Source organism: Canis lupus, chromosome 10, assembly GCF_003254725.2.
Source record: "Canis lupus dingo isolate Sandy chromosome 10, ASM325472v2, whole genome shotgun sequence".
Taxonomy (NCBI): domain Eukaryota; kingdom Metazoa; phylum Chordata; class Mammalia; order Carnivora; family Canidae; genus Canis; species Canis lupus.
This window is the reverse complement of record NC_064252.1, coordinates 68859287-68872631: the sequence shown is the minus strand read 5'-3', so window position 1 is coordinate 68872631 and position 13345 is coordinate 68859287. Positions and strand designations below refer to the sequence as shown.

Below are 13345 nucleotides of genomic sequence, written 5' to 3'. Positions count from 1 at the left end.
AATGGATTTGGGATAAAAACCGGGATTAACATTCATTTGGTAATTCAAACACCAATCACAGTGAATCCTTTTGTAGGGCTGCTTAGATAATTCAGATATTTTTCAGGCCTTGGCAATCTTTCCTCGATATAAATATTTATTTCTGGCCAAAAGGACAAGTAAAACCTTTAGTCTTATCTGGGGGAGCTTGTTAAAAGCCTCCAAAAGCTGATGTAAGCTCCAAAGCAGAGTTTACATTCCTCCTGTTACAAAATAGTGAAGGTTAGGGACTAAGTGAGCTCACCCCTGCTCTTTCTCCCCATCTCCACTGGGCCTAGGGAGCATTTTCAGGGCATCCCCGAGCCAAGCATAACTGTTCAGCACCAAATTATCAGCTGGTTTGGGAATGTGTCTGAATGAAGGGAGGACAGGCCAGAGAGTTAGGCTGGATGTTTCTACCTTCTTGCTGACTTCAAAAGTAATCAGCTTTTTACGAAGTTAGAGCTTAAAATGCTGTGCAAAGACCTGAAACAAGACGATATTCAGCAGGACTCCAAGTTAGTGAAAATCAAAGCGTTTGGGGAGAGCCTTCTGGAGCTCCAGCCAGAAAGGAGGTGCTCGACGGTCCTCCCGGGGCTCCTGCAGTATAATCCACAAACACGGGAAATCTCACTGCGTAGCTAACTGGAACCCATGGCTTAGAGCGGAAGGAAGTTAGTATTTATTGGCCATGTACTATGTGTCAGACCCCGGGGCGGGGAGGTTTTCATAAAAGGGTGAGAAAACAAGCCTACGGGTTTTCTTGCTTGGAAGACGTGGAATTTGACAGTGGAGAGAATGGCTTCTACTTGGAAAGGGTGAACAAAGGCTGAGGTCGGAGCAGTGAGAAGCAAGAGTCAAAACAGAATGGGAAGACATGGTAGTGAAGTGCAGGCGGGTGGGCCGAGTCGGGAACAATCCTCAGAACACAGCACATCCACTGTGACGTCCTCTCGTGTCCGGCCGGAGCCCCGGGGGTGCCTGGAATGCTGCAGAACCGAGCTGGCCACCATCCTTCCTCTTAGGCATGACCCGCATCCACCCAGCTCTTCCCTGGCCTGGGACTGTTGGAAGGTTTCCTTGGAAGCCCCCATCGGCTGGTTCACTAGGAGACCAAGCGATGAGCCTGGCCAACAGGTTCCAACAGGTTCCAGGGAGGGTCCCTGGGCTTATGCGTAACTATTTTACCCGTTCCCGTAGGTTACAGGTATCCAGGATGTGTCTTTTGGTTTCCCTTCCTGTCCTCTGGGGCAGGGTGGACGAGCATGGAGACTCAACGAGCACTTGAAGAGCCGAGCCTCCCGTTCCATCCCAGCTTTGTCACCCCCTGGCTACCAGCCCATCTGCAACCCAGCAAATCTTGCCTATGAGATGGGAGTCCTACTCATTTCATAAGTCGTTGTGAATTTTAACGAGATGATAGGATTCAATGCTCAGCCCTTAATGAGCACTGGACATGTCAGCTATCGTGACTAACGCGGGGTGCCGCTGGGTTCATGGTCTCTCAGGCACCTGAAAGACACAAGACGCGAATGTGGGAGCAAACTATGTCTTGCGACCCCGCTACCAGGTTGTGTCAGGGCCTGATGGTACAGGCGTGAGAAGAAGAGGGTCATCTATCGAAATAGGATCTGCGGACATGCACACGGCACCAGGGTTCACCCCACGGGGTGATTTTGTCCCTCAGGGGATGGCTGGCAATATCTGAGACAGTTCTGTTTGTCAAACTGGGCCAGAAGGACGACTGCCATTTAGTAAGTAGAGACCAGAGATGCACAGGGTGTCCTTCTCCCCCTCAACAGAGAATTACCTGGCCCCAAATGTCGACAGTATCAAGGTGAGAAATGCTCGTATAACGTCTATCATGGCTTTACATATATATATATATCTCTCTCGCCCATCGTAGAAGGTCCTTCAGCTACTACGAGTGGTCCAAAGCCCCCGGGTTTTGGTAGAATGTCCAAGAAGGCTTGGAGGTGTTATAAAGTGATGGGGAGAGGGGGGAGGAAGAGCTTGAGGTTCGGTGCAAGACACCTGGGCGGAGTAAGGAAGAGTGCCTCCACGTGGGATGTCCTGGTGCAGATCTTCCCGGTGGTAGGAGGCGCAGCACCGGCCACTTTGCTTGGTGGAGCTTTATGGCTAAAGGGCCCCCTGGAAGTGGGATTTAGATCGGGGACGGGATCCAGCGGTCTTGCCTGAGTCTCGGGATCGTCTTGCTTGGGCTCATACGTCCCCTGGTCCCACACACAGCTGTGACCTCTGCGGTTCTAGGCTCACTGGCTTCTGGAACTGGTCCTCAGCACAGTTAGTTTGACTTCTCAGGATGTAAATGACTTGAAAGGAAAATCTTCACCACCTACCATTTTTCTTTACGAAAATCTTTACTGGAGTTTTGCTTGGGTAGAGAAAAGCCCCCTTTACGTCCATCCCACCCCAAATTACTGGGGCTTTTGTCTGCCCAACAAAGCTCCAGTAAATGTCCACATACTGTATTCTTGTCGGGGCCTTAAGGACGGGAACGTGCACTGACACCGGCCCCGCAGGAGCCAGTTCAGAAATAACTGTCAAAACCCGAGCTCTTTGGGAAGCAGGGGCAAAGGGGAAAGCCTGCCGGATACCGTGAAAGTCCTCAACTTCCAGCACGAGGGTCCAGCCAGGGAGCTACCGGGGCGCTGTACCTGCGAACGTACGGTCAACGGCATACGCTGCGCGCTGGAGCCTGCGCTCTCCCTTCCCCGGCCACGGCCTGCTTCCTTGATTATGGGTTCATGTCTTGCTTGCTCCTTACTAAGGTGCTCGGTGACCTCGGGCAAGCAGCTAAACCTCTCTGAGCCCAGGTTTCCCGTCTACGAGGTACAGGGGAGTCGTGGGAATCAGCACCTCCCAACCAGGTACGTATCAGAGCTCTAGGGACATTTGGGATGAGGGGGCCCAAGGACCCGTGGGCATCCTTGTTTTTGGAAGTATCAGAAGCCTCTGGATCACCCAAGGTCCAAATTGCTTCTACCTCTGGCCAAGGAGGGCACTTCTGAGTTTTAGTTGCCTACTTAGCTAAAACGGAGGCAAGTAAGGCATCCTTCCCTGGGGGTGCTGTGAGGGTGGCATGAGATGGCACGGGGGGCCCAGGGCGGGAGCGTAGCAGGCAGCGACCACGACGACCGGACAGTCTGGTGGGCAGCCCGATGTGCCACCGCAGGAGGAGACGCCCCGTTACGGCTCTTCGTCCTGAGGTGCCCAGTGACCCCATCCACTGATGACCTCAACCCCCCAGGGATGCACCCAAATTGCACCCACTACCTCTGACCGACGGGTGCAGTACTCTAACCCGCGAGAAAGGAAACCAAAAGTCCTTGTTTGAGAGGTTCGCCTCGTCCCCGTGGCCCGCCCTGCCCACCTGCGCGTGGGTGCCGCGTGGGTGCACTCAGCGATCTCCTTAGGGCGCCCGCAGCAGCCCCGGCCCAGATGCGGCTGAGATCTGGAGCACAGTTTCTGGATAGCTGGACAGATTTTTAAAAACAAACACACTGGAACCCCTGCATTCGAGGGAGTGTTGTCTCTCGCCCCCCGGGAAGCTGAGCCCCTCTTTGGAGCTCTTGGAACTGCCTTCATGACTCATGTTGAGTTTGAAAAAATATCTTCAAAGGGGGCAAGTTTTCTCCTTTGAGAGTGAACAGAAAGTAAAGCCGGGCCAAGCCTAGTGAGGAGGCCTGGAGGGCAAACTGGGAAATAACATCTTGAATCAAAAAAGTTAAGTATGCCCATAAAACCAGGAAACTGACTTCTCACATGGCCTGGGAAGTTGAATTTTAGTGAGTTGGGTAAAAACCAGTTTCTTTGTTTATAGTCACACCTCCTACCTTGCCACGCAGCCCCAGGATAGTCTAGCATGTTTTTCATTACTGCATTGATAAAAAGCCCATTTTTAATTTACTGTTCATGAAAACGGATCATTTCTCAGCTCAAACCCCAGTGTTTTCCTTTTTAGCATTCTAATCTGTCTGCAAATGGATTTCCAATCGAAAGCGGATCTTTTCTTGGCACACTATGTTAAATACTGGAGTAGGAAAAAGCGTGGCCAGAATAAATAAAGTTCGCGTGAAGACTTCCAAGCTATCTTCTTGGCCAGGAGTGAGTTCAACCTGGTGATCGGAGAATCAACCAAATGCTAAACTTAAGACGTGTGCTAGGAGTAGATAATTAACAAGAATGTTAAAAATTAAATTTTAAGCAACTATTGTGGATTCTTTTTTTCTCGTTACATAAGAGACATAGGATTGCAGAAAACTTAGAAGAAAAAAATTAATAGTGGTCTCATTCAGAGGTAACTATTGTTAATATTTCGATGTGTTTTCAAGTCTCTGCATAAAAAGTATTGTGTAAAACAGAAACATTACGGAGGTGCCGTTTTTTAACCTTTGTGACTGTATTATTAACATTTTCCCACATCAGCAACTGTTCTTTCCCACACATTAATTACATAGGGGTAAAGTATGATTCATATAACAAATTATCTATTGTTCAACATTTATATCATTACCATTTAGATGTTTTGATTTTCCTTCCTTCCATCCTTCCTTCCTTCCTTCCTTCCTTCCTTCCTTCCTTCCTTCCATGCATCCTTCCATCCATCCTTCCTTCTCCTCCTCCTCCCTCTCTCTCTCTTCCTTTTTCCTTTTGCTATTGTAAGTAATATCAGGATGAACATCTTGTAGCCAAGTCCTTGTAAATATTCCCAATTGTTTCCTTTTGATGAAGTCAAAGTGGAAATTCTGGGTCAAAAATGTATAAAAGCAGTTGCTTCTTTTTAAGAACTACCTTCTAAAAGATTTAGTGGTATCCCACCAATGACGAATGAAAACACCTGTTCCCCTATATTTTTGCCAATACCAGGCATTGTATTGTTAATCTTTGCCAAGTTGATAGATTATTTCAATTTGCATGTCTTTGCTTACAACAAGCATTTACCTGTTTGCTGACCACTCTTGTTCTTGTAAATTTCCCTTTCTTAGCTTTCACCCATTGAGGTGCTATTTTTTTTTTTTTACTGATTTTAAGAGCAGATTGTATATTAAGGTTATTGACTCCTTATTTGTTATAGGTCTTTTAAATAATTTTGCCAGTTTTCTGTTCCCTTTAGATTTTGAGGGGGCGGTAACAGAAAAATTTTTAAAAATATATGTACTTAAAACTATTAAATTTTTCCTTTATTCTATCTCCCTCCAGTGCTATGCTTAAAAAGCCTCCCCCTACTAGAAAACTGTGTAAATGTTTATTTTTGTGTCCTTCTAGAACTTTTATAGTTTCATGTCCACATTTAAATTTTTCATCTGGAATTTGTTTCTATGTAAGGTGTGAGATAGAAATCTCACTGAATTGTTTTTCCAAGTAGCTAGCCAGTCATCTCAACACCACTTTGGGGGAATAATCCATTCATTTCCTGTTGATTAGAAAGGTAACTTTATTTTATATTAAATTCACATAAGTGTTTGTCTCTCTTTATGGACTTTGTTTTTCCTGTTCCAATGCTCAGTTTGCCTTTTGTGGCACCAGTTATACATCATTTCAATTACCAATTACTGCAGCTCTTTTATACATCTTAAAAATCAGCTAGGGCAAGTTTCCACATTTTTCTTGGCCATTCTTGAATGTTCATTCTTCCATATAAAGTTTAGAATTATTCTGTTGATTTAAAAAAGTCCCATTGGAATTTTCATTGTAATAGTTTTAAAAGTAAATATTAATTTGAAGACAATTGATGTCTTTATAGTACTCAGTTGCTGCTCCATTTAATAATAGTAATAGTCATAATTATTAATTAATACCAGCAGCCAACAATGATCCACTGCTTTCTGAGTGCCAGGCCCACTTCTAAGCTCCACTTCCCACATTTGAACCTCAAAGCGATTCATGAAAGAGGTGCTTTTATTGCTATCCTCATTTTACAGAGAGAGAAAGTAAGGCATGGAGATGTTAAATAACTTGCCACGGTCACACAGGCTTAGGCCAGGATTCTTCTCCTGGGTGGTTTGGTTCCAGTGCGTATGTACGCGTGACCCTATGCTGCTTCTCGGTTTACTTCTACTTTCATATCCCTCACCAAGTTTTCTCACTTTCTTCCTATGTATCTTCACCAGTTTGGTTATATTAGTTCTTACTTAATTTTTTATGTTGTTGTTCTATTTCTCGTGGGATGCATTCTAATCGATCATTAATGAACTCTGGCAAAGCTATTGATTATTATAAAGGAGTTGTTTTTTATTTCAAAATTATCCAGTTTAATAACCTTTTTAGGTGAGTAGTTAATCGATTCTCTTTAATTTTCCAGAAGGATACAACCATGATTTCAAAGCCATGATGTTTGACCCCCTTTTCTGTACTTAGATCTCTCATTAGTTTCCTTGTGTTATTGTGATAACTATGGTGTTGCCCAGTACAGTAGTCACGGCAGCTACTGACATGGAAGTTAAGTCTAAAATTCGGTTCCTCAGTTGCACTAGCCACATTTCAAGTCCTCAGTAGCCACATGTGCCTTGTGACTACCATTTAGCTACCATTTTATAACATTTCCATCATCACAGGAAGTTCTACTGGACGGCTGCTAGAATGTTCAGATCAATATTAAATAAGAATGGTGAAACAGGTTGTCCTGTTTTTTCCTTCCTGACTATAAAGTGGATATCTCTATCTGGTGGTTTACTATTCAATGCTGTTGGGTTTTGAATTCACAAATATAGATATATTTTTTATTGTGTTGAAAAAGTTTTATCCTGTTTATATAGTTTTTTTTTCTTTTTTTTCTGTTTATATAGTTTTCAAAAACTATATATTTTTAAAATTTGGAATGGATGATGAATTTTAATACTTTCTTGGAATAAAGTTTTGCTATGCAAGAGACAGATTCTCTCTCATTCTTCAAAATTGGCTTAACAATGCTGGTTATTTTTAGATACATTGCTGGATTTTGTCAGTATTTTATTAGATGTTTGTCATCGATGAGCTTGATCTCAAATATTCTCTACTTCTACCATCTTTGACCAGTTTTTTTTTAAAAAAATGAAGATTATATAATTATTATAAAATGAATTAAGATGCTTTTTCTCTATGTTTTGTGTTTTAGATATGCATCACCTGTCCCTTAATGTCTTGCAAAACTTGGGTGAAAAGAATCTGGCTTTGGTGCTTTGGCTGGATTTTTTTTTTGTCTCTCTTTTCCAGTTCATGCATGTCATTTTCACCTGTGTCTAAGCACACTGCTAAATTCATCCATTATATTGCAATTCAGTGAATAAACTTTCTCGACTCTAGAATTTACACTAGGTTCTTCTGTAGATCTGCTTTTGTTGAATGGTCTTCCCCTTGGTCTCACTGATCTCTTTACACACTTTACTTGTGTTTATTTACCTGCTCTTTTAAATTGTTCTTGCTTGTTCTCCTGCTTTTTTCAATCATCTTCATGTGACTGGGCATTTGGTGCTGTGAGCACTTCTTCAAAGGGGGTTGTTGGCTGTAGCAGTGCTATATGTTGGGTTAGATGTACATTGCCACTGCCAGGGCCACGGGGATCAGAATAGTCATGGACACATTTTAGGGTTTGTTTCCTGCCTTGGTGATTCTGTATCATGTAGGTGGAATAATACCTTATTCTTATCTCCCTGCTTCTTTGAGTCACTGAGCAGCCAATGCTTTTTCCAATCTTAGTTAATCTGTGGTATAGCCCTTTGGAGCTGAATTTCTGCAAGGGGCTCTGCTCTAGCCTGCTGCCCTGTACAGGCTGATGTCCTACATCTGCATCAGTATAGGCAGATCCTCAGGACTAGAGCCTCCACAGCTTTGCTTACTGCAAAGACTTTGCATTCCCTTTTGTGCTTCCTATATCTGAGAGTTTCCTTCTTTTGAGTAGGGTTACACATTATAAATTTTTTTAAAAGATTTTATTTATTTAGAGTGGGAACGGGGGGGAGAGGCGGAGGGAGAGGGAGAGAGAGCACATAGTGGCTGGGAACGATTTTGCTCAGCTCAAGGCTGTGACCTTCTTCAGAACTTGCAGAACATCACCCAAGGAGCAAAGATTCCCTTCATTGTTTGTGGGGACTTCAATGCAAAGCCAACAGAGGAGGTCTACAAACACTTTGCTTCCTCCAGCCTCAATCTGAACACTGCGTACAAGCTGCTGAGTGCTGATGGGCAGTCAGAACCTCCGTATATTACCTGGAAGATCCAGACCTCAGGGGAATGCCGGCATACACTGGATTATATCTGGTATTCTAAACATGCTCTAAGTGTAAAGTCAGCTCTTGATTTGCTCACAGAAGAACAGATTGGACCCAACCGGCTACCATCTTTTAATTATCCTTCAAACCACCTGTCTCTACTGTGTGACTTCAGCTTTAATGAGGAACCTGATGGACTTTTATTTAAAAAAAAAAAAAAAGAGAGAGAGAGAGAGAGAGAGAGAGAAGAGCCAAAGTGGAGCTCAGTCCCATGACCCTGAGACTATGACCTGAGCTGAAATCAAGAGTCAGACACTCAACTGATGGAACCACCCAGGCATCCCTGCAATTTTTAAAATCATATTTTACCTAGAATTTCTGGATCTATTATGTTGAATGCAAATCCAGAAACTGTTTTAGATTTCTAAGTTTCTACGTTGATCTGTTGATCTTATTTTTAAGCAATGGCAAGAAGAGTGTGAGAGAGGTAGGTGTTAAGCTATGCTTTTTATTTTCTGGTTATGTTTATCATCAAAGAATATATTTAAATAAGTTCTACCTTTTGGCATTAATATGCTGGCATTTTTATTTGTGTCTTAATACAATAAATGTTTAAGGACATTCACAGCCATTTAAAAACATATTTATGTATCTGTTCTATATAATTTTTTTTATTATTCATTCAAAGACTTGGAAAGTCACGTTAGCATCTCCCACTATAAATATAATCTTTCAATTTGTTCCTTTATGTGTTGCAGTTTTGGCTTCATGCAATCTGCTATTGTATTATTTGTTGAAGACTCTGGGGCCTGCATCACGTTTGAACTGCCTGGAGCCACAACAGCCCTAGTTTTGTTACTGGGAGGGAAATCGATTAATCTTTTTCTGATCAATAATGGCATTATATTCTCTTCCTGTTATAAAATGTAATGCAGCATTTAAGAAAAAAATCTTGAAAGAGGAAATACATACTATAAAAGTGAAAATAATATTTTAAAACTTGGGATCTAGAGATGGGAAAGGAGAATGGGAAAAGTAAAGGAATCTAAATTTATTTTATTTTACAGAGGTGACTCAATAGGGACCGTTGTACTCATAAGGTGGAGAGAAAAATGTAGATCTGACTATGTTGCATTTTCAAATTTATTTATCTGTTCTGTCCTTCACAGTTTCTTGTTCGTATCATTTACTGAATGGAAGTGAGTAGGAGAATTAATAAATGAAGGACGAATGGTTTTTTCAAATTACAATTTTTCCCCCTTGGGATATTTTTAATAACCGTATGTTTGAGTGTAGGAGTGTTGCTTGCAGGATGTCATATGGCTGAGTCACTGCCTCCCTCTGCTCCAAATTGTCAGCACAATCAGGCTCCAGCCAGATTCCCTACCCCTGTGGCCCTTATTCGTCCTTGAATGTGAATGAGGTGGAGAGCCTGTGCAGGTGTTTACAAGTATGTATTAGGAGAGGAAGGGAGGAGGGAGAAAGAGGATGTGCTGGGTTTCCCAAGGAACAAAATTTCAAGGAGAAGCTGGAAAACAAGCCTTCGGGATGTCCCTTTACAAGTCCAGGGTACATCTGCAGTTCATGTTATGCTAGCACAGCATCTCTGTGTGACCTTTGGGGCAATGCCAACACTGCGCCCCATTTCCATTCATCCTTAGAGAGGGGTTGGGTCCGGAGGCTCGCGCGTCTGGGAAGTCGACTTTGGAAGGCTCGACATCTTTGAGGTTAACCCTCAGGAGTTTCTCATCTTAGATTTGAGATTTGGGCTAAGAAGAGAGGGCAGGTGTACTCGAGCGACAGCACAATCGAAAGGGAAGAGAAGGCAAGAAGTCGGCAGAGGGCAAAAGCCCAACGTTCACGCTACAACCATTCAGGGATTTTTTTTTTTCAAAATGTTTTCAAATAGCATGCACTTTTGGGATATGTGAGAGCACTTCCAAGTATCAAGAAAACGAACTGAATGTTTCAAATGTTTGGAATTAATCCAAGGCCAGGAATTCTGAATGTTTGTAAGGAACGTTTGGGAGGATGTTGGCCTATCTCTGTTTAAATAGGCACGTGGTCTTAAGAAGGCACACCCCCAACTCTTCCCTTTTAAAAGCAAGACAGCACCTATGCCACGAGGCTACCAGGGGGCCGACGCGAGGGTCCCCACTGAGCGAGCAGACGTGCGGCTCCAGCCGGGCCCCGTGATCTTTCGACCCCCCAGGGTCACTGTGGCACGCACGTGTGAAGCATCTAAGAGGACACAGCATTACACAAAATGTGTAATGTGTAAGAATACACCGTTTGTCACTGCAGATACCGAATCGATAATTGTCTGTGTGATGGATGCCAGATGTGGCTCAGAACCGCGCCGGCGCACGTGCGCCCCCAAAACCACACGAACCACACGCGCCCTTACATGAAGCACCTGCCTGCTGCGAACGCCTCGTAAGAGCGGCAGGTTTGGAAATTCACTTCTCGCATGAAACGCACCTCGCCTCCCCCCCACGTTCCTGTATTTCATGTCAGGTACTCACCACGATGAGAGTTTCTTGGCCACTCCAGGCTCGAATCATCCAGATTGGAAAAGCTTCCAGAGTCTACACATGCAAGCCTAACAGTCTGGCTTTTGGTTTATTCAGAATTAATGAATTCAGACCGTCTATTCCGCACGGGTACGCGCGACGGGACCCAGGCCTCTGCGGGGACGCGCTGGCCTCTCCAGGGAGGCCGCGGTGGGGAGGCCTTGGGGGGCAGGGCCCTGCTGGGGCGCCCGGGGGTGGCCGAGCCGCCCCGACACGGCCGAGGAGCCACAGCTGCGCGGGACTTACTGAGTGTGACGGACTCGTTGATCTTGAAGCTGCAGAGGACCCTGTCCACGTTGCGGGCGTGTCGGAAGCCGTTTCCTCTCACCACTACTTGGAACGATTCTGAAAGGAGTAAGGACAAGTCGTGTCATCATCTGACTGCCGTCCGTTTACCCCAAGTTGCCCCCGCCCTGGTGGCCTCGGGGCGCGGACTCGGGTGGGCAGCCAACAGCCGGGGCGCCCTTAGCCACCCACTCCCACCTGCTCGCTGCGGGCTGGAGGCAGCGGGCGATGTCTTACTTGGGGTTCCCACCCTTGCCCTGGCCCGTGTTTCCCCTGCCCGGAATGCCTCGGCCCCGCTTCTCTATCCACCCAAATCTTGCCCATCTCTCAAGCCCTGGCAGCTTGGAAGGCTGTGACCCTGAAGCCGGGCCCGCAGCGGGGGGCGCCCTCCCCTCGGCCCCCATCGGCTCAGCACCCCTTATGTGGGTTTATGTGCTGGATTCCCCTGCAAGGATTTCTTTAGAGCCCGAGGGGCCCGACAGTTTTTGAAAATCGCCGCCTCATGCCATCCACAGTCTGTCCTAAACGCTGTGGCAAGTGATTGTGCACTGATGGTGGTGTCTTTTCTTCCACGACTAGAACAATGTTTCTTTAGGTTAGGAATTATTTGATCCTGCTCCAGGTCCCCCTGTCTCCTCTGGGCACACAGCACTAGCACCCAGGATGGCGTGGGAATAGTTGTACTGAGCAACAAGTCAAGATCTTGCTTATCCGGGGGCCACTGTCCTGCACCGTCTGCCAGAACTGACGATGGCTCCTCCGGGTGGCACCGGCGTCTCTCAAGACAGGAGAGAGACTAACTGCAGGTGTCTGGCCCTGCGTACCAAGTTCACGTTAGCAGAGTGCGTGTCGAACTCACACAGTTAAGAGAACCCTTACGAAGTCCAAATAACCATCCTTCACAATAGTCTTACAAAAGGAAAATAAATCAGCTAAATTATTAGCTTAGAAATATTCTCTTAAGTTTGATAGTAACTAATAGCCCATGCTCTACTTTCTTCTCCTTCTTCTTCTTCTTCTTCTTCTTCTTCTTCTTCCTCTTCCTCTTCCTCTTCTTCTTCTTCTTTTTGGTCATTTTTTGGTGTATAAAGATTGGGGCTTTGGATTATGCTGTGCGGTATATAAAAAAGAAACCAGACTAAAAGTCAGAGGGAAAAGGCAGTATTTGTAAAAGTGGATCTTGAGCTGTAAATCGCCATACAAATGGACATTTTTTGTTGGAAGAAAAATGGAATTAGAGAACTAACATGTGGGACTCTTCCAAAGTTTAATAAGTGCCATGAGTGCTAGTCACCTTTGTTCCCAGGAAACTAATTTAGAGATCGCGTATGCCGAGATACTAATATCGGATGCTAAAGGCCCCCTCATCGTGCGCCAGCCCCGTGCTATGCCTCGTATGTGTTCAACGTCTTTTGTGCCTCAGCACAGCCCAGGGAGGTACAAATGAGAAAACTGATCTGAGTGAGGTTAGGTAATTGGTCCCAGATCACGTTATCAGAGGGGAGCCGGAATCAAAGTGCGCCGGGCATCAAATGCCAGGCCCTTCGGACTCAGCCATTAGGCTGAAATGGAGCCTCACCGTCTTGTGACAAATGGCCAATTTAGAGACCGATGTGATTTTTAAGAGCACGAATTATACATAAATAATGATTATTATTTTAGTGGTAGACAGGTTTTCTGTCCCGTCGAAAAGGGAGTCTGGCCGGGACGGGGAAGCAAGAAGAAGCCAGAGGCTCTGCAGGTGCCACAAACAGTACGAGCTAGAACAGAATGCTTTTTGGAAGTAGGAAGGACCTTGACAATAAGGAGATTGAGGTTTCGACATCCTAAGTGACCTGCTCAAGGTCATGCAATTCGGAAGCAGCAAAACTGGGAGTATCCAAGTGTTCACTGCCTTAGTTTTGAGCTAGGATAATTAAGGTCATGGGCAAATGTCCTGTGGATATCAAGGCTTAACATATGCATGGTGACACATATACACACTTGCTAAGTTTAGAAGGACGGACTTAATTTGTTTAGGATCCTGCCAGGCATGGGGCTGACGACACAGTTGCTTCAACAAGCCTTCTACTACGTGTCAAGCATTGTGGGAGAATCTTCTCGTATCTTATTTACTCTTTAAGCCTGTAGAAAGCCTATAGAAACCTACTTCTGTTCTTTATTTTGGACGGGAGACATCCAGTAATCTGCCGCTGGACACTTTTGCTGATGCAAAATGTTTTTCTGCCTCACTGCCGTGCTTCTTCTCTTGTTTCCTCA

The 13345-nt window shown here is 45.0% G+C and overlaps 1 protein-coding gene across 2 annotated transcripts in view; it reads right to left on the bottom strand.

The window, feature by feature from the left end:
- Positions 1–13345, bottom strand: part of ANTXR1 (ANTXR cell adhesion molecule 1) — a 197838-nt gene that overhangs the window by 103377 nt on the left and 81116 nt on the right. For both annotated transcript variants that reach the window (XM_025470233.3, XM_049115925.1), the window contains exon 10: positions 11048–11146. In XM_025470233.3, coding sequence (XP_025326018.1) covers positions 11048–11146 — 99 coding nt within the window. The remainder of the gene's footprint in view (positions 1–11047; positions 11147–13345) is intronic.